This window comes from Labeo rohita, chromosome 8 (assembly GCF_022985175.1).
Source record: "Labeo rohita strain BAU-BD-2019 chromosome 8, IGBB_LRoh.1.0, whole genome shotgun sequence".
Classification (NCBI taxonomy): Eukaryota; Metazoa; Chordata; class Actinopteri; order Cypriniformes; family Cyprinidae; genus Labeo; species Labeo rohita.
Window position 1 is genome coordinate 6,697,764 of NC_066876.1, and position 26,929 is coordinate 6,724,692.

Consider the following 26,929-nt stretch of genomic DNA (forward strand, 5'->3'; position numbering starts at 1 on the left):
AATTTGGGAAATGTATTTATTTACTTATTGTTTATTGTTTATTTGTAATTATTATTATTATTATTATTTTTTTTTTTTTTTTTGCAGGTGACTTAAGTAGTCCTAAATAGTCCAGGGTGGCAAATGAATTTATCTCAACTAATGTAAGTAAAAACAGCATATCACATGGTAAAACTTCTTGCTCCTCCAATTTACACAATGCAAAAAAAAAAAAAAAAAAAAAAAAATATATATATATATATATATATATATATATATATATTATTGTTAATCATTTATTTTAGAAAATAAAATGGATGCATCACCATAAGTTTTATTTTATTTATTTATTTAATTTATTATTATTATTATTACAAAGCGTTTTCTGAAAAATAAAAATGTATTCATATGTCTCATTTACATTTACACAATGAATGGCACTTACACCATTCTCACCATTTCCAATAAGTCTGGAAAGGCAATGATGAAATTGCTATTTGATGCGATTTATGTAAGAGTGAAATTAACATAATTATGCCTTAGGATAGTGACGAAAAGCATAAAAACTCCTCAAGGCCATCTACCCATAAAACAACCCAGTGAGCATGATTTTTAACCTCATTAGGCTTTCATTCTTCATGCTTGAGTTTCTTTTACAAAAACAGATAGAGCAAGAGAGAAAATTAGCATTGCTGCCATATCCGACTTGTAGTGTGGCACGTAGCACGGATGAATGTGGTTTGAACTCTTGCCAATTAAAGCCTCAAATACAGAAATGCCAAACTGACTCATTGTCGGTTTGCTTAACTAGTTCTAGTTATAAGCAAAAATAACTTGGTTATGGAAAGCGGTGCAAATTATATAATACAGGTGCATCTCAATAAATTAGAATATTGTGGAAAAGTTCATTTATTTCAGTAATTCAACTCAAATTGTGAAACTCGTATATTAAATAAATTCAATGCACACAGACTGAAGAAGTTTAAGTCTTTTGTTCTTTTAATTGTGATGATTTTGGCTCACATTTAACAAAAAGCCACCAATTCACTATCTCAACAAATTAGAATACTTAATTGTTGGGCTTCTGTAAAGTATGTTAATTTACTGTATCTCAATACTTGGTAGGGGCTCCTTTTGCTTTAATTACTGCTTCAATTCAGCGTGGCATGGAGGTGATCAGTCTGTGGCACTGCTGAGGTGGTGTGGAAGCCCAGGTTTGACAGTGGCCTTCAGCTCATCTGCATTTTTTGGACTCTTGTTTCTCATTTTCCTTTTGACAATACCCCATAAATTCTCTATGGGGTTCAGGTCTAGTGAGTTTGCTGGCCAGTCAAGCACACCAACACCATGGTCATTTAACCAACTTTTGGTGCTTTTGGCAGTGTGGGCAGGTGCCAAATCCTGCTGGAAAATGAAATCAGCATCTTTAAAAAGCTGGTCAGCAGAAGTGCTCTAAAATTTCTTGGTAAACGGGTGCAGTGACTTTGGTTTACAAAAAAACACAGTGGACCAACACCAGCAGATGACATTACACCCCAAATCATCACAGACTGTGGAAATTAACACTGGACTTCAAGCAACTTGGGCTATGAGCTTCTCCACCCTTCCTTCAGACTCTAGGACGTTGGTTTCCAAATGAAATACAAAACTTGCTCTCATCTGAAAAGAGGACTTTGGACCACTGGGCAACAGTCCATTTCTTCTTCTCCTTAGCCCATGTAAGACGCCTCTGACGTTGTCTGTGGTTCAGGAGTGGCTTAACAAGAGGAATACGACAACTGTAGCCAAATTCCTTGACACGTCTGTGTGTGGTGGCTCTTAATGCCTTGACCCCAGCTTCAGTCCATTCCTTGTGAAGTTCACCCAAATTCTTGAATGGATTTTGCTTGACAAGCCTCTTAAGCCTGCGGTTCTCTTGGTTGGTTGTGCATCTTTTTCTTCCACACTTTTTCCTTCCACTCAACTTTCTGTTAACATGCTTGGATGCAGCACTCTGTGAACAGCCAGCTTTTTTGGCAATGAATGTTTGTGGCTTACCCTTCTTGTGAAGGGTGTCAATGATTGTCTTCTGGACAACTGTCAGATCAGCAGTCTTCCCCATGATTGTGTAGCCTAGTGAACCAAACTGAGAGACAAAGGCCCAGGAAACCTTTGCAGGTGTTTTGAGTTGATTAGCTGATTGGCATGTCACCATATTCTAATTTGTTGAGACAGTGAATTGGTGGGTTTTTGTTAAATGTGAGCCAAAATCATCACAATTAAAAGAACCAAAGACTTAAACTACTTTGGTCTGTGTGCACTGAATTTATTTAATATACGAGTTTCACAATTTGAGTTGAATTACTCAAATAAATGAACTTTTCCACAACATTCTACTTTATTGAGATGCACCTGTATATGGTACTAGAGCCAATTTTATATTTATCAGATGTATACTAAAGAAGCAGATCTGGGCCTAAACATTGCAATATTTCACATGGAAAAATCATGAATTGTTGCATTGCTGTGTGAAATCACACTGACATGATCAGACATGTAGAATCTTGGAGTATTGTTCGCGAAAGCATCAAACTAAAAACATAACTGAGTTAAAAATGAGACAACTCTGGATGTGACATGTCTGACTTGTTTCTTTTAGGATGAAAATGCATAGTAATGAATTTTGGAGAAATGCACTGCTGTGCAGCTCTGAAACACTGCCTCTGTCGTCTGCTTCCTGCTGCGATGATTTCAAGTAGATCTGTGGGTGTCAGAGAAAGATAAAATTTCCAAGATCAGTGTTTCCAAACCTTTTTTGTCTCATGCACCCCCACAAAACCCCTTCATCAGCACCAAACCTGAAACATGTCATATTAACTCATAATGGCTATTATTTAGCATCAGTAAGACTCATTATTGCAGTGATTCACTTTTGAACTGAAACTGAAGCACAGAATCTCATTTTTGCTATAGCAAAATCAAAATCTTTCTATGATAGTTTTTGGAGAGCAGAAGCGACGTTTTACATGCCCGTATTGCAAGATTACAGATGTCTTGTTTGTTTCCTGATTATTGGTCGATGTGTGCACTTCCTGTGCCTCATAACAAAACACTTTACTTTTCATTCCAGTGTTTGCACAGCGCATTAGCCAATAGCTGGATTGTGACCTAGATTGCAATAAACGATAAACAGTTCTCAATGATTCCTGCCAGAACTGATGATGGACAGTGTGGGCTTCCTGTCACTCAAAGGGTGAAAGGAAGTCACTGTGAAATCGGAAGCGATGACAGAGGCCAATAAGCTATCATTGAGAGTTTACAAAAAACCCACATTACCAAGAATTATGTTAACTGACGTCAGTGAACTGTGGGTGTGACTGTGTGATGAAAAGTGGCATGAGTGTGATTCTTACTAAATTTCCATTGAAGATAAAGTTAAAAATAATTAGTTCTGTAATTTGTGACCCTGAACCGCAAAGTCTGTCATGAGGGTCATTTTTTTAAATTGATGTATGGGTTGTTGGGACAGCACAATTTTTGGCTTAAAAATCTAGAATCTGAGGGTGCAAAAAATGTAATATTGAGAAAATAACCTTTAAAGTTGTCCAAATGAAGTTCTTTGCAATGCATATTACCAATCAAAAATTAAGTTTTGATATATTTATGGTAGGAAAATCACAAAATATCTTCATGGAACATGATCTTTACTTAATAGTGATTTTTTTTGCATAAAAGAAAAAAATATAATTTTGACCCATACAATGTATTGTTGGCTATTGCTACAAATATACCCATGCAACTAATGACTGGTTTTGTGGTCCAGGATGACGTTTACATGTTGCTCCAAACCTGTATAAAAGTTTTTTTATTAAGTCAGTGAAAGTAAGTGGGGTTTTAAAAGTTATCTTGTTCTAGACTCCGTTGAGTGTCATTGTATTTTCAACTTTTCATACAGGTTTGGAACATGTAAATAATGACAGAATTTCATTTTTTGCGTAAACTAACCCTTCAAACCACATAATAAACTGATAAGAACTGCTATTACTTTTATAGACAAAAACAAGTTGAAACATGACTAAATAAATTTTGTCCATATTGTGATTGCAAGGGATAGTTCACCCAAAAATGAAATTTAGCTTTAAATGTACTCACTCTTAAGATGTAGGTGAATCTTTTCCTCAGTTTAACAGTAAAGAAGATTTTCGTCTGAAAACATGGCCTTTGCGATTCATAAAATCAGTCAATAGTCAGCACTTAAAAGAGTAAAAGAAAGCACATCAGGCAACACAAAATGAATATCCGTGGCTCCAGACGATATATATAGAGGTCTTAAGTGAAGTGAAACGATCGCTTTCTTCATGAAATTGAGCATTATTTACACAGGGTTGCCAACTCTCACGCATTTGGCGTGAGACACACGCTTTCAGGCTCTGTCTCACGCTGTCACTCTGCCCATGTAAATCTCATGCCAACTTGGCAACCCTGCTTGCGATTTTAAACAAAGTTTCAGCTTTCAAATGTTGTAAGTTTCAAACGATAAATACCACTTTGGCGCACGTAATGTGGCGTAAATCGTAAAATGTAGCGCTTCTGTTAATGCCAGAGCTATTGAAAAACAGAGCTACGACAAGCATTGATCCCACATGGTCACGTGATTCACAGAGCTCTCAAAACAAACCAACGTTGACAGTATATTTGAATGTGTTTAAGCAGAATAGAGACAACGGCTTCACTATACAGGTATTTGCAGCAATTTTTGGTAAACATTACAGCATATTATGCCTTGATTTTTACGTCGATGACATTTACAGTATAATTTTATTCTGGAGAGTGATGGAGAGGCAACCCTTACCTTTACTACAAATAAAACCAAAAAAACACTGTTACTATAGTTAAACCATGGTAACCACAAATTAACCATGGTCTTGCTACAGTAACCACAGTTTAACCATGGTATTTGTAGAAAAACTATGGTTATACAAATGGTAATCGATGTGGCAAAAACATGGTTACTACACTATTACTATTATAAAACCATGGTTAATTTTCGTAAGATTAATATGGTTTTCTTGTATTTAACCCTCAGGTAATGCTAATGTGACCATACAGTTGAACTTTTTTTTTAGTTAAAAAAATGTTCTATATTTTAGTTCAATAATATTCATTTAATATTTTAGGAGATCATTTAGTACTAAATACTATTTGTCCAATACTTATGGTCCATTAATGACTAAATAGAGAAAAGGGTTTTAGATTCCAACGCAAAGAGGCAAATTAGAGTCATTTAGTGGTCGGGAAACAAAATCCTTTTCATTTGTAATGCCATGGTTTACCCAATAGGTACCTGTATCTAGAATATTGCAGGTCATACTAGCTTACTTATTTTTAAGTTTTTTATTTGAATAAATATTTAGAAATTATTAAACACTATATTTTTAAATGTGAAATTGAAAAAGTTAATAACTTACATCCTTTTTTAATGATACTTTTAGTATACACAATGAATGCTAAAATGGTGCTAAAAAGGCATTCAGCTGCATTTTTATGCCCTTGTATGTACAGTATATACATATAAATTGACATTTAATCGAGATCCCCCTCCAACTCCAAAAAAACAACAACAACAAAAAAAATCTCACTCCAAGCTGAACTTAAAAGTTGGCAACCCTGATTTACCGCATTTTTTCCTGTAATCCAGCACCTCAGGCAAAATGTCCCTTGGGATCGGTTTTGCGCGTTTCCATTTTTTCTGAATTTCTGTTCGGGAGTTTGTGTGTGTTCAAGTTTGTTTTCCGAATTCGCCTATTAAGAAACAGAAAGCTGCTTCGTTTAAAACTTTGTGTGAGCTGTGCTTCATACATCGCTACGCTATTGACGATTGACAATAGATCTTTTTTGCGAAATTGCATTATAATATCATTGATGTGACTGCATCTCGTAACAACTGGTTTTTATTGCATTACAGGTGTTGACTGAATGATTCTGTTAAACTGTCCGTTTACACATACTTTAGTATTTAGTTGGCCACATTTCCAGGATTCTGGGCTTAATCTTGATGTGAAATCATGATTCTAGATGAGGACCTGTCTGTGTATCAGGCCTAGCTCAGTGAATCACACCTTTCATAATACTAGAACAATAATAAAAAAACTTTATTGCTGGTTCAAGCCTGTAGGCAAAGGTTTCAACATGTGAAGCCACCACAACCACAGGTGTATAATTTAGGCTACGCATACGCTGAGGAATGATCACGTACACAGCGCCTGAGAAGTGTACAAAGGGTCAGCACAGGATATGGAGCAATAGGTGTGTTTCTCAAGGTGGAATAAGAGGGGTGAAAAACTAAGAGTGAGATTAGGCAATGTTATCTGTCAGGTTACAAGGTGAATGCAGGGCGTAGTGGCTTTAATGTTCCTGAAACACTAAATCAGTATCTGGTTTCATGAGAACTGGTGGCACTTGTTGATTTAAATAATAATATTGAAGAATTTGAACACTTTCGGACCCACTAAAATCAGGCATTTTAACCCTGTAATGCCTGACATGCAAGAAATAGTTAGAAAAATATGCATTTTTTAAATGGAACAGTTTAAAAATCCAAAACAAAAAAATTGCACGTATTATGTTTTGTATCACAAACTTTTACGGTTCATATAATATGATATAGGAGAATATGGAACTTATGTTCATAGGAAAAAACACCTCAGAAGCCTAAAAAGACTTTAAAAAATGTGCAGTTTCATGCAAATACAACCAAAAAGCAAAACATTCTGATTTACAGCTTTAATTACAATATAACAGGCTACTTACATAAAATGCATTTAAACATCACTTGTTACTCATCATCTTCAAATAATGCAATGCAATACAATGATGATTGAGAAATGAACAAATAAAAGCTTTCCTCAAAAACCTGATGCAGAAACACTGCTTTAGTCATCTTAAAATTGAATTTTTAAAGTGCTTTAAAGGAGAAGTCCACTTCCAGAACAGGGAAAATAAAAATGTGCATACTTTTTAAGCACAAAAGCTCGTGTAGCACAGATTCTGGCATGCGCGTTGATGACGTACTGTTGAATCATGTCGAAAGGTCACGCCGAATGTAGGAACTACAGACCCAGTGTTTACAAAGCGAACGCGCAAAGACTAAGAAAGTGCAAGGAAGTCAGACGCTGTTTACAAACAAAAAGGTGCAATGATGTCGGACGATTCTGAAGTTGTAGGAGAAAATAAGGTGCAGTTTTTCACCATACTCTACCTTTTTGAGCCGGAGTACACAGATGATGAACTTAGACGTGATTTGTAGTAGTGATGGGAAGTTCGGATCATTTTACCGGCTCGGACCTTTGAGTCTCGTTCAGCAAAATAAACAAATCTTTTTTGAGTCATTTCGTTAAATTTACCAAAATCAGCATCACGTGACAGCCCCATAAGATGAACGAACGACTCGAAAAACCCAAAGACTCGAAACAGGTGAACTAATTCCAGTACAGAACCTAACAGGATGTTGCACATGCGCGACTGAACGAATCACTCCCCGAGACGACTCGTTCTTCCCGAGTCACATTAAAGATTCGTTCAAAATGAACGAATCGTTCAAGAACGACCCGTGGACGCGCATCCGAGAGCCTGTGCTACGTGAACTTTTGTTCTTAAAAAGTATACTAAGTTTTATTTTTCGAAAACAAAAAAAAAAAACCAGATCATTTTGCTAGATAATAGTGTTGGGTTCGAGACACCTAAGTTGAGTCCGAATCGAGTCTGAGTCCAAAATAGGCCGAGTCTGAGTCAAGTCCGAGTCCAAGTAAACACTACTGTTTGTCAGTATCTTAACATTGTTTTAACCCAAAGGGTTCCCAAACTCTGTCCTGGAGGGCTGGTGTCCTACAGAGTTTAGCTCCAGCCCCACACTGTAAAAAAATATTTCACAATTTAGTTGGTTCAATTACTTTTTTTAAGTTGACACAACTTGCAGCTTCTGAATTTGTTCATTCAACTAAATATTTAAAATTTTACTGTCTCGACTTGATAAAACGTTTTTAACGTTAATGTTCTCAATCAACAAATTTGGTAAGTAAATATTTGTATTTATTTGTTTAATATGTGTACATTTATGTATGTTGTCTATGAAGAGTACAATATGGTTTAAAGCGTCGTATTTTCGAGTTGGTTAACGTTTCGCGGCACTCTGAAGCCTCAAAATACACACGGTTCCACAGTATTTTTCATATAAATATTATATTCTCCCATGCGGTACTGAGCTGAACTTATATGGAGAATGATAAATATACAGTTTGGTATGTATTATTTGAGGCCAGTGCTGCATGAGAGAGAGAACCGTTCAGACAGAGCGCGAGACAGAGAGGAACGAACAACTGTGTGGATTTAGAACAGCAGGAATTTTAAAAAAAGTTATGAACGATTAAAAGTAAGGGGAGAAAAACAAGATTGCTATCGAAGTGTCATTTTCTATGCAAGATTTAACAAGATTACTACTCGAAGTGCCATTTTTTTTTTTTAACTGATAGAAACTCTTTTCTCAGTTATTGAAGTGCCTCACCGGAACCCACAGCAAAGCTGCATATACGGTCAGTCTTGTAAATATTTGTATTTATGGCCTAATATATGTACATTTACGTATGTTGTCTATGAAGAGTACACGAATGGTTTAAAGCATTGTATTTTCGAGTTGGTTATATGCAGGGGCGTTTCTAGGATTTTAAAACATCCGGGGCTGATGTCAAAACATCAGGGGCTAGTGGTGTTGGGTGGGACCTCACATAAGATTTTGTTAGACACAGGTGGTTGAAGACCTTGTCACACTATGAACAATAGTAAATAGTAATCACTGCAAATACCAAACATATCAAAGTATTATAACAAAATTTTACAAAAATATGTTAGACAAATAAAATAATAAATTTGAAGATGTATTTATAACTGTAGCAAATATATAGTTGCATGCAAAAATAGGGCCCTATTTTTTCCCCCCCCAATTTTTTTTTTTTTTAATTCCGTTTTCTATTTTCATTTTTCTGGACTTCTTTTTACTGGTTCAATTCAATTATATTAATCAAAATGTAATTAATCATGTGCAATTAATTAAAACCATGAATCTTATACAATTTACTGTCAATTTATCAAAAAGTTAAGAGAAATTACATGTTTAGGACCCCATGAAATGTTTTATTTTTTCTCACCTTACGTTTTATTGTTACCAAATATGTTTTTAGCATGTCTGTTTATTTGAATGCATAAAAACAACTTTTATTTATTTCTACAATAGCCTTATGGAATTATGCGTTGTGTATTTTTCTGGTTATCAAATGAAGGTATAAAATATTAAATTGATATTCTAATAAAAATGCTATTTTATTTTTGGCAAATAAAGGAGATTTACTACGTTTAAAACATGGTAAAAATATTATGTGAAAAAATGTATAAATATTAATTAATTAATAGTAGTAGTAGTAGGCACGTACATTATACTGAATGGTTAATAAAGTTAAACCGAACTTTTACTTTGACGGGTTGCCGTGAATACCTGTAAATTTCTGTGTGTATATTTGACGCTTGTTTTACTCAAATGAAACAGTGAAATGCTCATGAAGTGACTCTCAGAGCAGTTCTGGAGATGTTGTTAATGTATTTATGTCCTCATTTAGTCAAACGGCAGATGCTGAAATCACTGCGAGCGTCAAACGCGCATCAGTATTACAAGTAAAGAAACCGTGCGTCCGCCCCGTTCATTCATAAAAAGACACGCACAACATGCAGGATTCTTATTTCAGTAGTCTATTTAAAATGCTATAAGAGAAACGAATGAGCAGGTTTCAAACTAACTCCCTCAGAGTTTGTTTGAAGCGCGTATATTTGATATTGCTCACACAAACCGGTACAAACTATTCTTTCAGTTACTGAAGTGCCTCACCGGACACATACATTATAAAACTATAGGTTTTTAAATAACAATAGAGGTGTATATCTTGTATACACAGTCCTGCAATAATGATTGTCACAAATATGTAAAATTAGCCTTTTTTGTTCTAATTTCCTGTGTGATGTAATTTAAAAGCCTTTTCTGGATTGTAAAATAGGGTTTTGGCAAATGAAACGTAAACTTGCAATTATATTTGGCCTTCTCTGTCAAGATTTATTTAGTTTTATTTATAGTGTTGTTTTAACATGTTTCTGTATTTTTCATGTTTGTGATATTCTGGAATGACTGAAGATCAGCACAGAATTCAGTGATCTTGTGGTTGGACCTCAGCAAGTCCTTTTGCGGTTGTATCCATCAGTGCTATACAAACATGTGAATGGGATGACTATCGCATTGTAGAGCTTGGACAAAGTTGTAAGTAAATTTATTTATTTAGTGAACATATTTACTGGAGTCTGTGACTGTTAATATTATAAGGCAGACAAGAGGTATTCATCAAGGACCTGACTGTTGGCATTATAGTTGTGGGTGACCAAATTGAGCACCATCAGTCTGCAGTGATGTGTTCCTGGTAATAGAAGAAATCTTGGTTATCAGCGGTTGTAACATGTAAGTTTTTGATATGGTACACAGTACGTACTGTATGTCATGATACACGGTACATTCACAATACTAAAAAAGCCAAAAAGTGTTAAGGGGATAGTTCATCCTAAGATGAAAATTTGCAAGGTGTAGGTGACTTTTGTTTTGCTTCAGTAGAAGATTTTTAGCTGAAATTGTGGTTAGGGATGCATGGTATTATCGGACTGATATTGGAATAGGCCGATAGTGGCTTTAAATGTAAATATCGGCATCGGCCTGTTAGGAAAAAGTATGCCGATATGTCTTGCCGATAAGAGAAATATGTTAACTCAGTGTGCTCAGGGTGTGCTAGCGACTAGATCACGTCAGCAGTGTGGCTCATTCTTGAAACAAAGTTTTGCCTGAATGGTGATTGCATTCACTGTGTTGGATTGCTGCATTTAAACTGAGAATGCACGTACACAATGAGGCTTTAGGTGTGTCATAACCGAGTAAACAATTATAGCACGTGGCAGCCTCACCTGCGTCCTGTAATGCATGTTCGGTAAGAAGTAGGGATGTCAGTTTTCAATCATTTCCATGATCGACTGTCATTTAAATAGTTAACTTTAATGCTGCAAAATGCGTCTATTGCAGTGGCATATAGTGGCATGACAGGATGTGCAATGGCACTCAAAATGCCAGCTTCCTCACCTGAATTAAAGTTTTTTTTTTGTCTAAAAAAGGCTAGTAGCAGGACTGTAAAACAAATAGATGTGAATACGGTCATTTGATAAATATGGTCATGTGGTCATTTTACTGTTGGCTGTTTCATACCAGCCACTAGACCATTGAATGCGCCTTTTTAAATCCTTTCACTGTGCTCGTTGTTATATTTTGAAACACACTCACAATGTTTTAATTGACATGATCGTCATTTGAAATAAACTGATCCCAAAAGTATTTGCACACTGTTGCTCATACGAACATTTTTCCGTGAATATTATGACACAAATGAGGTACAAAGCCTTCTTTATAAAATAAATAAGTGGTTAGCAGGCAAGTGTTATACATAGCGACAGTGATTTTGGATTCATGCTGTTCGAGTCCATAGATTGAAAGCAATACGTTGCTATGTAGGTCACAAATTTCCACGAACTGTAAATAATATTTATAGTTTTTTCTCCCAAATCCTCACTAACTCACCCTTTAATTTCACAAGTTTATGTCATTGTCATTCACTTTTAATCCATGTTTTCGTATCTCTTACTGTGGTAAACATGCGGGTGGGAAATAAAAGATTTTGTGGCAGTGAATTAAGAATTCATTCATACGATTTATTAATTTGTTCCCTTATTTTACAAATTAATAAATAAATAAATCGTAGGAACAAATTAACAAGTTTTAGTCATGAATTGTCCTGTTTGTGTCCCGCAGTACAATTAGCCAACATGGGGAAATTATAATTGAACATGAATTAGTGACTAAATTTCTATTACTTTCCATGCTGGTCACGCGAAGAGGTGATTTGGTGTGAGCGCTTCGTATATAGACCCTGGTTTGTGTTTACTGCTTCAGCAGGAGCGTGAAAGTGCTCGCAGTGCACGGCAAAATGAAGCGAATATTGCGGAAATGACGGCGGTCCCATTTGGTTTTCAAGTAAGTAAAAGACGGCTTCTTAAATCACAGAAGATAAACATGTTGGTACATGAAAGCACTGTCACGCTCAGCCAGTTTAGTTTTACTTTTCTTTTTGTTTTCATTTTGAAAAGCTTGTTATCTTTGTCGTTTGCCTCACATTATGGAGGCTTTCTTTAGATTTTTTTTTAATTTATTTGATTCCTCAGTGTTTGCTAAATGTTCTGTCATTTAATAATCGGTATATAATGTGGTGTATGCCAGGTATGCTTGGTATTGTTTCCAAACAAAAGGATATATATCGGTATCGGTATCGGCATCGGCCAAAATGAGACGAAAAATATTGGCATATCAGATATTGGCAAAAATCCAATATCGTGCATCCCTAATTGTGGTCCTTAGTGATTCATAAAATGTAGATCAGTTGCTATTAGGGTTGTAACGGTATGTGTATTAGTACCGAACAGTTCATAGGGAAATTCCTCTTGGAGTTTAGACTTTAGAGTGAGCAGGGCACGTGTGTGCCATTATGTAGACATTTGCAATGCACTTGGCGAAGGGAGCAACGTAATTTCCTCATTATCTTCAGCTGGCATGTTTCTGTGACAATACAGCATGGTGTCTGTCAGCAGATGTCGCTGTTTTAATGGCATAAATGTATTTTTATTGTTGTTAGCATTACTGTTGCAAATAAACATAGAGTTTATATTTTAAAAAGTTTTATATATAAATTAGTTTTTATATGTTATATTTTTTTAAATATAAAATGTATGTTTATCAACAATAAAAAGACATTTTCTGTGCCATTAAAACAGCAACATCTGTTGACGGACACCGTGATGCGTTGTCACAGGAAAATACCAGCTGAAGATAATGAGGAAATTATGTCGCTCCCTTTGCCAAGTGCATTCCAGACATCTACATAATGGCACACAGGTGCCCTGCTCACTCTAAAGTCTACACTCCAAGGGCTCTGCCCTTTGAAGGATCAGGGCATGATCACTTCCATTTGGAATTTCTCCGTGAACCGTTCAGTACTAATACATGTACCGTAACACTGTAACGTTGCTATTGTGATTGTTAATGTCATTTTATATTAGATTTTTTCTTTTTTTTTTTTTTCAGTCCTCGATGCACTTCACGAGAGTACCACGGCGCATGTGTGTGCTTTCCTCTGCTCATAAACAAGGCGCAGCGCATGCATGTTCTACATCAGAATGCCGACTCCTGTGTCAGAAGCACACACAAGTGTCGTGATACTCTTGTGAACGTGTGGCCAAGACTGATAATTTACAAAATATTTAGTAAATATTTATTCACTACAAATATTTTGTATGTAAAATGTAACATTAAAGTGACATTACTTTGAATATAGTCTTTGTAAAACTATGAAGCAAAACATGTGAGAATGTGCCAATAAACAAAATTAAACAACTGGTATTTTCAGCATCGACTAGCAGCGGTAGAACTTTGACAGCTAGTCTCACACACCCCTAATGGCTACAATGTCAGATAAACAATGGAAGAACTATGAGTTCACACCATCCAAATGAATCAAACTGTATCATTAACCGAACCTGGTGCACACCAAAAGTGCTAGTGTTGAAACACCCTTGATACTCCCAGCCATGCTCATGTAACTTGTGCCTTTTTTTTTTTTTTTTTTTTTTTTTTTTATTACTTTACCTCTTAATTGCTGCTTGTTAATGTTGTTGTTGTTATTTATTTATTTTTTTTTAAAACAATGTATTACTATAGTTTAAGTAATGTACAGTAGTATTCTATATTGATTCAGTTATTATATTTGCATGTAAAGAATTAATTCCTTTTTTTTGTTGTTGTTTTTTCAGCCATCCCATGAAATTGAAGTATTAGTGGAGGGCATAGAAATGGACATCTTGATTGTGACTAAGGAGGAGCAATGGGAAATGCTTCCAAAAGAAACCATTGTCATCATTTTGGAAGAGCGTTTTGACCTCACCGATATCTGTGACGTCCTGAAAGCATTTGTGCTTTGGATGGGTCTTCCTTACATCGTTAACATTGATTACCCCAAACACATGAAGCACACTTCCGATGTTCTCCAAAAACTTTTCATGAACATTGGTGGGAACGGCTACGCAACATGCTACTCCGCAAGAAGTAGGCTTTTTTTTTTTTTTTTTTTTTTTTTTTGCACTTTGTTCAAAACACATTTTTTCTCTTGTTACCTCTCTTTTTTTAAAAAACAAATTATGCACTTTAATGCATGTTCTGAACTGTGACTTCCATTGGGCTGGGAAGTTTAGAATCCTTCATCTGTTCTTTTGATTAAATGTGAATTAGTGAAAGGAATGTAAATATGTACTGCAGTTGTCACACAGAAGTGAAATGTCAATGTTCATCTATGTTTTTTTAAAGTTAGGGTGTTTTAATACTAAACACAGTAATACTAAGTAGGAGGCTGGCTATTTTGAATTCAAATAAAATAGCCTTCTGCATGTTCTTCAGTGTCCATGAGGCTATTTTGTACTACTGCAGTACTGTTAGAAAATAGAAACTTGAGTTGTGTGAGCACATTACATAGTTCATCCAGCTGAATGAACTTAACATTACCAGTAAGATGAACTATTCTTGTAAAAGTAACCTGGCTGCCTTAAAAATATAAGTTGATTCAGCAAAATGCTTAGTTTAGCCAATTTTTATTCAGTTTGGACAACTTGTAATTATAAATTTAAACTTAGTTGTGTGGGCAAATTGCATAGTTTAACCAGTGGAATGAACTTAACATAACAAGTAAGCTGAACTATTCTTGAAAAAGTAATCTGACTGCCTTAAAAATATAAGTTGATTCAACAAGATTATTAGTTTAAACAAATGTTTAAACAAACATTTGTTGGTCTCACTAATTTTATGTTGTTTCAACTTGGATTTAGGTTTGCACAACTTACTTGTCATGTTGGTCTCACTAATTTTATGTTGTTTCAACTTGCATTTAGGTTAGCACAACTTACTTGTCATGTTGGTCTCACTAATTTTATTGTTTCAACTTGGATTTAGGTTAGCACAACTTGTCATGTTGGTCTCACTAATTTTATGTTGTTTCAACTTGGATTTAGGTTAGCACAACTTACTTGTCATGTTGGTCTCACTAATTTTATTGTTTCAACTTGGATTTAGGTTAGCACAACTTGTCATGTTGGTCTCACTAATTTTATTGTTTCAGCACAACTTGTCATGTTGGTCTCACTAATTTTATGTTGTTTCAACTTGGATTTAGGTTAGCACAACTTACTTGTCATGTTGGTCTCACTAATTTTATTGTTTCAACTTGGATTTAGGTTAGCACAACTTGTCATGTTGGTCTCACTTATTTTATTGTTTCAACTTGGATTTAGGTTTGCACAACTTACTTGTCATGTTGGTCTCACTAATTTTATGTTGTTTCAACTTGGATTTAGGTTTGCACAACTTACTTGTCATGTTGGTCTCACTAATTTTATGTTGTTTCAACTTGGATTTAGGTTAGCACAACTTACTTGTCATGTTGGTCTCACTAATTTTATTGTTTCAACTTGGATTTAGGTTAGCACAACTTGTCATGTTGGTCTCACTTATTTTATTGTTTCAACTTGGATTTAGGTTTGCACAACTTACTTGTCATGTTGGTCTCACTAATTTTATGTTGTTTCAACTTGGATTTAGGTTTGCACAACTTACTTGTCATGTTGGTCTCACTAATTTTATGTTGTTTCAACTTGGATTTAGGTTAGCACAACTTGTCATGTTGGTCTCACTAATTTTATTGTTTCAACTTGGATTTAGGTTAGCACAACTTGTCATGTTGGTCTCACTAATTTTATTGTTTCAACTTGGATTTAGGTTAGCACAACTTACTTGTCATGTTGGTCTCACTAATTTTATGTTGTTTCAACTTGGATTTAGGTTAGCACAACTTACTTGTCATGTTGGTCTCACTAATTTTATGTTGTTTCAACTTGCATTTAGGTTAGCACAACTTACTTGTCATGTTGGTCTCACTAATTTTATTGTTTCAACTTGGATTTAGGTTAGCACAACTTGTCATGTTGGTCTCACTAATTTTATGTTGTTTCAACTTGGATTTAGGTTAGCACAAACTTGTCATGTTGGTCTCACTAATTTTATTGTTTCAACTTGGATTTAGGTTAGCACACATGTTGGTCTCACTAATTTTATTGTTTCAACTTGGATTTAGGTTAGCACAACTACTTGTCATGTTGGTCTCACTAATTTTATGTTGTTTCAACTTGGATTTAGGTTAGCACAACTTACTTGTCATGTTGGTCTCACTAATTTTATTGTTTCAACTTGGATTTAGGTTAGCACACTTGTCATGTTGGTCTCACTTATTTTATTGTTTCAACTTGGATTTAGGTTTGCACAACTTACTTGTCATGTTGGTCTCACTAATTTTATGTTGTTTCAACTTGGATTTAGGTTTGCACAACTTACTTGTCATGTTGGTCTCACTAATTTTATGTTGTTTCAACTTGGATTTAGGTTAGCACAACTTACTTGTCATGTTGGCCTCACTTATTTTATTGTTTCAACTTGGATTTAGGTTAGCACAACTTGTCATGTTGGTCTCACTAATTTTATTGTTTCAACTTGGATTTAGGTTTGCACAACTTACTTGTCATGTTGGTCTCACTAATTTTATGTTGTTTCAACTTGGATTTAGGTTAGCACAACTTACTTGTCATGTTGGCCTCACACTTATTTAGGTTTTTATTGTTTCAACTTGGATTTAGGTTAGCACAACTTACTTGTCATGTTGGTCTCACTAATTTTATGTTGTTTCAACTTGGATTTAGGGCACAACTTACTTGTTTGGCCTCACTTATTTTATTGTTTCAACTTGGATTTAGGTTAGCACAACTTGTCATGTTGGCCTCACTAATTTTATGTTGTTTCAACATGTTGGTCTCACTAATTTTAGTTGTTTTTGATTTAGGTTTGCACAACTTGTCATGTTGGTCTCACTAATTTTATGTTGTTTCAACTTGGATTTAGGTTTGCACAACTTACTTGTCATGTTGGTCTCACTAATTTTATGTTGTTTCAACTTGGATTTAGGTTAGCACAACTTACTTGTCATGTTGGCCTCACTAATTTTATGTTGTTTCAACTTGGATTTAGGTTAGCACAACTTGTCATGTTGGCCTCACTATTTTATGTTGTTTCAACTTATGTTGTTTCAACTTGGATTTAGGTTAGCACAACTTACTTGTCATGTTGGCCTCACTTATTTTATTGTTTCAACTTGGATTTAGGTTAGCATAACTTACTTGTCATGTTGGTCTCACTAATTTTATGTTGTTTCAACTTGCATTTAGGTTAGCACAACTTACTTGTCATGTTGGCCTCACTTATTTTATTGTTTCAACTTGGATTTAGGTTAGCACAACTTGTCATGCTGGTCTCACTAATTTTATGTTGTTTTAACTTGCATTTAGGTTAGCACAACTTACTTGTCATGTTGGCCTCACTTATTTTATTGTTTCAACTTGCATTTAGGTTAGCATAACTTACTTGTCATGTTGGCCTCACTAATTTTATGTTGTTTCAACTTGGATTTAGGTTTGCACAACTCACTTGTCATGTTGGCCTCACTAATTTTATGTTGTTTCAACTTGCATTTAGGTTAGCACAACTTTCTCATCTTGCTGGGCTAACTAAAAACCTAAAAGTTGACTCAGCTTCACTTTTGTTACCCCAACTATTAATTCTAGGTTTAAGGAACTCCAACGTATGTTTAAACAACAAAAGTTTTTTTTTTTATTTAACACAACAACTTTTTAAGGCAGCCAGGTTACAAATTATTTTAAGTTGAATCAACTTATTTGTTTTTACAGTGCAATCAGACACACCTGAACCAGCTAATCAAGCTCTTACTAGACATACTAGAAACTCCCTGGCAGGTGTGTTGAAACAAGTTGGAGCTAAACCAATGACCAGGACCTAGTTTGGACACCCCTGTTTTTAACCTTTACAACTAGAAAAACGCCATGTCAATTGAAAAGCAAAAAGCAAAGAAAAGCAAACCTCAAGTGGATCTTGCCATTTTGATTTTTGATTTCACAACATCTAATAATTAGTGTTATGGTCTGCTTAGAAAACTTAGTCATGAAACGGAAGTTAAGGCTTACTAATGTCTTGTGACATATGTCAGAGTGAAACCGGTTTTAGAATGTGATAAATTATAGGGTGGTACTTGACTTTATTCATTGATATAGTAAATGTATAAATTCAAGGGTGGGGGTAAAGGAGTAGGTATCTTGGTGAATGGGACCTTAAGAGCAGAAAATGCACATCTTTTATTTCTGATTGTGGCTGTGTGTTATGACTTTTTTTTTTCTTGGATGAAAATGAGGCAGTAAGGGATAAACCTAGTCTTTACAATGGTACACACTGTGTATAAAGCCCTATATACTTTCCACAAGTCACAGCAAACTCACACCTGTTTTATTTTTGAATGCATTTATAGTTACATGAATTACATTACATAAAGAAAATTTGAATTGATTTATTAGAAAATCATGCACACCCAAGATATTAGAAAAATTACTTTTCTTTGAAGCTAGAAACTGCCACCATGTTTAAAAAATAATAATTTTAATACAGCAAAAACTAATCAACTAATGTCAGTAAAACATTCTCAAGCTTACTGAAAGTAGGCCTATTATTTACAAAAAAAAAGGATAAATATATTAATCAAAAATACAAATGAAATAATATTTAAAAAAAAACAATCTTTTTAAAATAGAATTTTAATTTTTTATTTTTATTTATTTTTTTTTAGGTAGGTCTGGCTATTGCAGAAACAGACTACTACAGACATTTCTTAATAAATGTTAAAATAAAACACTGCAAAATCTTCACTGTATACATTAAAAATGATTCCTATTAAAGTTAATAAGTGATTCAGTCAAGAAAAGTGAGTGATTCTCTTTTTCTTTTGTTGTTTGATTAACATTTATAACATGGTCGGCGGCTGCAGGTTTAACGCTGCTGTCGCTTTAAGATCTGACGCACATATCAAATATTTTGATGCATCACTAGTTCTCCCAACTGTTCAGGTTTACTTAAGACAAAACCAACTTCATTCACATGAATAGTCTCTAAGACGAGCATGTGTGTAACAATAACACACCCTATTAGAAGCAAAAAGACAACTCTGCATTCGCACACTGACTGAGAGGCGCGTTCACTGATCTATAATAGAGAACATTATATATAGATCAGTTTGAGTGTGTGTGCACACATAACCCCATCGGGCTTTCAAGTAGCCTACTGGACAAGACTAAAAAACACATGCAAATACTGAATATCACTTTTGTGATAATGCATCGAGTCAATGACATTTCCATCAACTGTCCCTGGACTCGGCATATTTTCCGAGTCGCCTACAAATTGTACTCAACACCGGACTCGAGTCCGAGCACCCCAACTCTACTAGATAAGACCCTTCTTTTACTAAATGTCTCCTGTAGTAAAATACAAGACACACATTGCTGAGTCCGTTGACGTTGAAGCATGTCGGAAATTGAGGAACAAAATTTTTATGTGGCAACTGACATTATGCCATAAATCCTGTTGACTTGAAGTTGTTTGACTAGTCAGATCATTCTAGCGGCTAGCTATTGTACAATACAAAACAAGCAGAAAACAACACAAAAAACATAGTGGACCAATATAGAAACATAAATAATACATTTATTCTAACACACCAGCAAAAACCCAGTGACTTTAAACGACCACACACATCCAAACCAACAACTTCCCACTTACAGAGGAAACCACAGCTTCCGTTTCAGAGCAAGAGTGTCAGGTTCACCAGTTTCTGATCAGAGACTGTAATAACCAAGCCATCGATATGTAATGAAACATTGCAGGGAGTTTACCAGTAACCCAAGACAATCCATATAATGAGAATACACTGAAGACTGTGTTCTTATAGATTAGTATTTTGTTCTTACTTTCAAACGCAATCATTTTAAATGTGTCATTTTAAAATAGAAATCTTTTAGATTGAAACATATGGACGAGGTCAGGGTCCAGACAGGATGTGTATGGTGCTGGGACAGTATGATTGAGGCAGACGGATGTCCACAGTTGGCCATCTAGCATGTAAGGGTGTAGTACACAGATGATCTGTCCCTTTGTGGCATCTTCATTCGGTTCCTGAGGATCTGCAGGTTTAAATAAGTTGCACTGCACCGTTGGCCACTAGAGGTGCTATAGTCCGGTAACGCATCAGGTGCTGCGACCCTTCGTCCAAGTCCACAACATACTCCCTGAGAAAGACAACAGCAAAGATGTTCAAATAAATACTGTTTGTTAATTCACTCATATGGCTTTATCTCAGCCAGCTCATTAAAATAAACAGAACTGCTGCCCCCTATAGGACAATCCATGGTATTTTATTCATTTTCTTTCTTTTTGGGCTTGGCTATGAGGCATTAAGTTCTGTTCCAGAAGCTAGTGAGGATCCCTTTCATCTCCTGCCCTCAGGCCACTGGCCTCTGACACCATATCCTAGCTAGGCTATAACCAGATTAGTGGATTATCAGATTAGTGACCAAGCAATATGGGTTTTTCAGTGGGTGGATTGGATGCATTCCCAAACTTTGTGTGTGACCGCTTCGAGTTGAATGAAATGGTGTTAATACCTCTGCTCATCTGTTTCAGGCTCCACCAGGATATTCTCCTGCCTCTCTTTCACTCTCAGGAACACAAACGAGTCCAGACACGGCTCAGGAACTTCACACAAACAAACACACATGCCAATTAATCGACCACTGCCACCAGATAAAACCATCTGCTTCAGATATTCCCCAACAGTTTATTTTCCATTGTAATATACAATATTGTAAAATGTAATTTATTCCTGTGATGCAAAGCTGAATTTTAGGCATCATTATTCTAGTCTTCAGTGTCACATTCTAATATGCTGATTTGTTGCTTTAATTTATTTATTTTTTTTTATTATCCATGCTGAAAACAGTCTTGCTGCTTAACATTTTTGTGGAAACTGATTTCTTTCAGGATTCTATAATCAATACACAGTTGTCAATGGACACTGTCACTTTCAAATAGGGCTGGACGATATGGCAAAAAATTAGAATCTCATTTTATTTTTTATTTTTAGAATGTTTGACCGATTTTCGAATTTTAACTATTCAACTTAAATATGTAACTACAGCATGATTCAAGTATCTTTTTCTTTATTAACCCTCTAGTTCAGGAGTGTCAAACTCTGGTCCTGGAGGGCCGCAGCCCTGCAGAGTTTAGATGCAACCCTAATTAAACACACCTGACCAAACTAATCAAGTCCTTTAGGCTTAATTGAAACTGCATAGTATGTGTGTTGGAGCAAGGTTGGACCAAAACTCTGCAGGGCTGCGGCCCTCCAGGAACTGAGTTTGACACCCCTGCTCTAGTTGAAGAAAATTCTATTCTAAGCGCACCACACATGAAGTTGTCAACATGATGTAAATGTTAAACAAATCACTTGTTAAATATCTTTGCAGAGAAGATGCATGAACCACAACTACATCTTGTACATACAAGCTCCTAATACGAGGAAAATGGTTTTAAAAAGGAAAAAAAAAAAAAAACCCTAATTAAACACACCTGATCCAACTAATCAAGTCCTTTAGGCTTAATTGAAACTGCATAGTATGTGTGTTGGAGCAAGGTTGGACCAAAACTCTATTCTAAGCACACCACACATGAAGTTGTCAACATGATGTAAATGTTAAACAAATCACTTGTTAAATATCTTTGCAGAAAAGATGCACGAATTGCAACTACATCTTGTACATACAAGCTCCTAATACCGGGAAAATGGTTTTAATAAAAAAGAAAAGAAAAAGTCAAAGTAATTTACACCAACACCAGTAGATTATTATTAACTATAAATGTTCTGTTAAAACAACGAACAGCATTTTTCATTTTTTGGGTGAACTATCCCTTTAACTGTCTGTGATTCTTAAAATATCCATTCAAAACAATACGTTTCTCACCAGCCTTCAGCATGTCAATGCTCTGCAGGTTCGGAGGCATGTGTTTCAAAGCCACGTTTCGGAGATACACCTCTGTGTTGGCCAGATACCTAAACAGATATATATTTATACACAAAACATTTTATATCATAAATAATGTAAATCAAATGACTAACACAATGCCAAATAACACTCAAAAATCTGCCCAAAACATTCACTCTAGTCAAGTTAAAAAAAAAAAAAAAGAAAACACAGTTTGCCTACAGCCTGATACAGACAACAGAAAGGATTTAGAATGAACTCACTCTTTAGCAAAGGCAAACTCTTCAGGAGAGAGAAATGAAGGATCTCCCTCCGCACGTGACTTTTCTTTCTCCAAAACGTGAGGGAAAAACCTCTCTATCTGCAGATGAGACAACAACCATATGTATATACAAGTACCAAACAACATTCCTACAGGGCAATTTACTATTGCTGCAACTCAAAACACACAGAAACATCATTTCTAGAGCAAAAAACATCTTAAAACTATCTGTAAGTTTTTCATGAAAAATGTCTATGAGAAGGACACATTTCCGTAAGATTACTCTAGAGGGAGCTGTTTGTATAATATCTTAAGTCACTTTGAATGAAAGCAACAGCTAATTGGCTTTCACGTTCAGGATACCTTCTGGAGTCTTGAGCGCAGGTAGCTGCTCAAAACAAAGCGGATGCGATCGATCTCCATGCGATGCACACTGGCCTTCACATCACCTTTCCTCACCCGCTGCAGATTTTCCTCCTGCACACACAAACATTAATGATAAGAAATTTCATGCTGTACTTCATCCAGAAATACCATTTAAACATTTTTAATACTTTAAAATGATAAACTTGTTATCATTATACATTTTTTTTAATTCCTGGAATTTTTGAATTGGATACGTTTATGATTTAGATGTTTTTCTGACCTGTTCTTTAACATAAATGAGATGCACATTAGTTTTTTTTTTTTTTTTTTTAATAAATAAATTGTTTATTTTTTTAAATAAACAGTGTAAATATGTACACACCATCCATAGACACTCTGTTTATTTTATACAACTGAGTTGAGTAACTGTTGAAATATCCTGTTTTTAAAACTGAAAAAAGTAATTTATGTAATTTAAATTACATTATAGTTATCAAAATTATTATGCTGATTGCAATATCAAAGAAAATAATCAAAAATCTAGATTTTCATCAGAATTGTGCATACGTTTTTATAGTTTCTGTTTATTTATTACACATACAGTGTTGTTTTCATGTTTCTTATTTAAAATCTATTAAAGTGAAGTGACTAAAAGGTGATTAAAATAATAAAAAAAATAATGAAACAACATAAAAGAATTTCCAGTTGTAACATGCATATTCTTTTCCCTTCAATTTAAAACTTTGATATTTGAAAAATCATGTCAATTTTAATGTTTCACCAGCGTTAAAAACACTGAACACAGATCCACACCATGTGCGTGAGCTGCTCCATCACACACTCCACCAACTCTGACTTGTTCTCCAACAGTTCTGGAGAAAACTTCTCATTCAGCCAAGCCTGAAACACAGGAAACTGATTTACATACACTGAAAAACACCGTTCCTGAAAACACGTGTCTGCTTTGTAATACCAATCACATTAGTATCTAATGCTCGCATTTATTTTTCCAATGCATTATTACCATAATGTGCAGCACTTTTTAAATACTAATCATTTTTAGTCAAATTTGAGCATAAAACATACATTTGCCTGAATATGCTTCTAATTAAAAACATTTTGATTATGTTAATTTACTTATGAATGCTTAAAATCAGTTTTACAAAATTTAGAATTTTTTCATTTCTTTTTCTGCTGTTCTATTGAACTTTGTATTTCTCAAAAAATTAAGTAGCATAATAAGAATGATTATTAATAACTGAGCACCAATAATAAATGTGACCCTGCACCACAAAACCAGTCTTATGTTGCACGGGTATATTTGTAGCAATAGCCAAAAATGCATCGGATGGGTCAAATTTATTGATTTTTCTTTTATGCCAAAAATCATTAGAATATTAAGATCATGTTCCATGAAGATATTTTGTAAATTTCCTACCGTAAATATATCAAAACTTAATTTTTGATTAGTAATATGCATTGCTAAGAACTTCATTTGGACAACTTTAAAGGCGATTTTCTCAATATTTTGATTTTTTTGCACCATGACATTCCAGATTTTCAAATAGCTGTATCTCAGCCAAATATTGTCCAATCCTAACAAACCATACATCAACGGAAATTTACACTTATGACTGGTTTTGTGGTTCAGGGTCACAAATGAGCATTAAATCTGCATATTAGAATGATTTCTGAAAGATCATGTGACACTGAAGACTGAATAAATTATGTTTTAAAACATTACAATAAAACAAGAATTATTTCAAATCAACATATTACAGCTTCACTGTATTTCTGATTAAGTAAATGCTGAATTGGTGAGCAGAGACTTTACTAAAAACATTTAAAAAGCATAATGTTTACAAACTTTGGACAAGTATGTAACGCTAGTGACCAAAAATATTACGTAACTCGTTTCTACGTGTTTCATCAGTTATGATTTCATTACTATTTGTGTAAATACTCGTACAAATGTGTCCAAACTTTTGACTGGTACTATATACACAGGCTTTATTCATGATATGGAAGCTACTTTCGTCTTACTTCAAGCTGGTGACTGTGAGCTTGTATGAAAACACATTTCACTGTCAGTGTGCAGTGTTATTGTTTTTTAAGCAAATGTTAGACGTCTGACCTCCTCCAGTTTGGCGATGAGCTCCGCTGGGGTCATCACATCCTCCTGGCTCTCCTCTCCTCCGCTCAGATCACTGGCGTCTGACAGTCCGTCTGCCATCCCGACACACCGACACACCGGAACACCGGAACACTCGCCTCAAACAAAAGATAACGGAAGAGTGAACGTCAAGGATTCAGTTCGGCTACTACAACACTCCCGAAAGTCAAACCGCAGTGCAAAAATCACAAGAACGCGAAATTAAATCCCAAAAGCAGCGCTGTTTACGTTCTCATTCTCATGCGCCTTCTCTACGGAACCTTCCGGTGAGGAATTTCGCGCCAAAAAACAACAACATGACACTCTCATGACGTCAGCGTGTCCTCAAGCTGGTTAGAGTCGCGCAAATCTGCGCAAAGCTCATCCAAATAAAGATGGGGTGTATTTTTATGTCCCCACATGACTGTAACCCGAGATTTAATTAGTTATTTAATAAAATAATAATAATAATAATAATAATAATAAACTAGATAAAAAATTTGTAGACAAACTTTAAGTTGGCTTGAAAAAGCCTAGCCATGAAAGTTTAAAGTAACAAGCTTATTTAACAAAAACAGCTAAAAATCAGCTAAAACCATTTGATTTAGAAACAGGTAAAAAACAGCTAAACCCAGTTGGTTTAGCAAAAAAAAAAAAAAAAAATAAAAAAATAAACAAATAAATAAATAAACATACATCAGAACTAAAAACCAATAAAACTAGTTAAACCCAGCTAAAAACAGTTGTGTTAAGAACAAGCCAGCTAAAAAAAAAAAAAAAAAAGCTAAAACAAGCGTATTTAGCAAAAACAGATAAAACCACTTGATTCAGAAACAGCTAAGAAACCCCAGCTAAAACCAGTTGATTTAGCAAAAAAAATAAATAAATAAATAAAAAAAAAACTGCTAATACCAGATGATTTAGCAAAACCCAGCTTAAAACCAACTAAAAGCAGCTGGTTTAAGAACATACAGTTAAAACACTTGATTTAGAAAAACAGCTAAAAACAAGCTAAAATCAGACCATTTAGCAAAATGGTTAGCTAAACCTGAAGAAAAAAACAGCTAAAACCAACTGATTTAGCAAAAAACAGCTAAAACCAGTTAAAACCAGATGATTTAGCGAAACAGCTTAAAACCATCTAAAAGCAGCTCAAGAACATACAGTTAAAACCACTTGATTTAGAAAACCGCTAAAACCAGATCATTTAGCAAAATGACCAGTTTAAAACAGCTAAAAACCAGGCAAAACCATCTAAACCCAGTTAAAACCAGCTGTTTCAACAAAAAAGCCAGCTAAAAAAAACTAGCTAAAAGCTGAAATAGCAAAAATCCCTAGCTACAACCAATTGAAACCAGCTTAAATCAGATGATTCAGCAAAAACCAGCTGAAAAACAGCTGATTCGGTTAAAAACCACTTGAAAACCACCTGATTTAGCTGAAAAAAGCTAAAAAAAAATCAGCTAAAACCAGGTAATTTAGTGAAAAAACATTTCAAACCAGCAAGAAACAAAACAAAACAAACAAAAAAACAGCTAAAACCAGTTAAAACCAGATGATTTAGCAAAACAGCTTTAATACATCTACAAGCAGGTCATTTAAGAACATACAGTTAAAACCGGTTGATTTAGAAAACCAGCTAAAATCAGATAATTTAGCAAAATTATCAGTTTAAAACAGCTAACCAGGTAAAACCATCTAAACCCAGTTAAAACCAGCTGTTTCAACAAAAAAGCCGGCTAAAACAAACTAGCTAAAAGCTGAAATAGCAAAAATCCCTAGCTACAACCAATTGGAACCAGCTTAAATCAGATGATTCAGCAAAAACCAGCTGAAAAACAGCTTATTCGGTTAAAAGCCACTTTAAAAACACCTGATTTAGCTGAAAAAAGCTAAAAAATCAGCTAAAACCATTAATTTAGTGAAAAAAATAAACAAAATGAACAAAAAAACAAACAAACAAACAAAAAAACAAACAAACA

At 34.8% G+C, this 26,929-nt stretch overlaps 1 protein-coding gene across 1 annotated transcript; it reads right to left on the bottom strand.

Annotated features, from left to right (window-relative positions):
- Window positions 1-19,816: 19,816 nt before the first annotated feature.
- Window positions 19,817-25,272, bottom strand: gins4 (GINS complex subunit 4 (Sld5 homolog)). Its single transcript, XM_051116392.1, has 7 exons — window positions 24,930-25,272; window positions 23,609-23,695; window positions 22,793-22,906; window positions 22,431-22,528; window positions 22,147-22,235; window positions 20,791-20,881; window positions 19,817-20,415 (listed from the first exon to the last, which is right to left on the bottom strand). Exons 1-7 carry the CDS (start codon window positions 25,026-25,028, stop codon window positions 20,319-20,321), a joined length of 675 nt encoding a protein of 224 aa, XP_050972349.1. The 5' UTR covers window positions 25,029-25,272; the 3' UTR covers window positions 19,817-20,318.
- Between the last annotated feature and the right edge of the window lie 1,657 nt (window positions 25,273-26,929).

Excerpts from the sequence above, each read along its gene's own strand:
- gins4 (XM_051116392.1), bottom strand. The coding sequence starts at position 25,028 with ATGGCAGACGGACTGTCAGACGCCAGTGATCTGAGCGGAGGAGAGGAG. Across the intron at positions 23,696-24,929 it reads TCATCGCCAAACTGGAGGAG|GCTTGGCTGAATGAGAAGTT; the intron begins GTCAGACGTCTA and ends CCTGTGTTTCAG. Across the intron at positions 20,416-20,790 it reads CCTGAAACAGATGAGCAGAG|GGAGTATGTTGTGGACTTGG; the intron begins GTATTAACACCA and ends TGTCTTTCTCAG.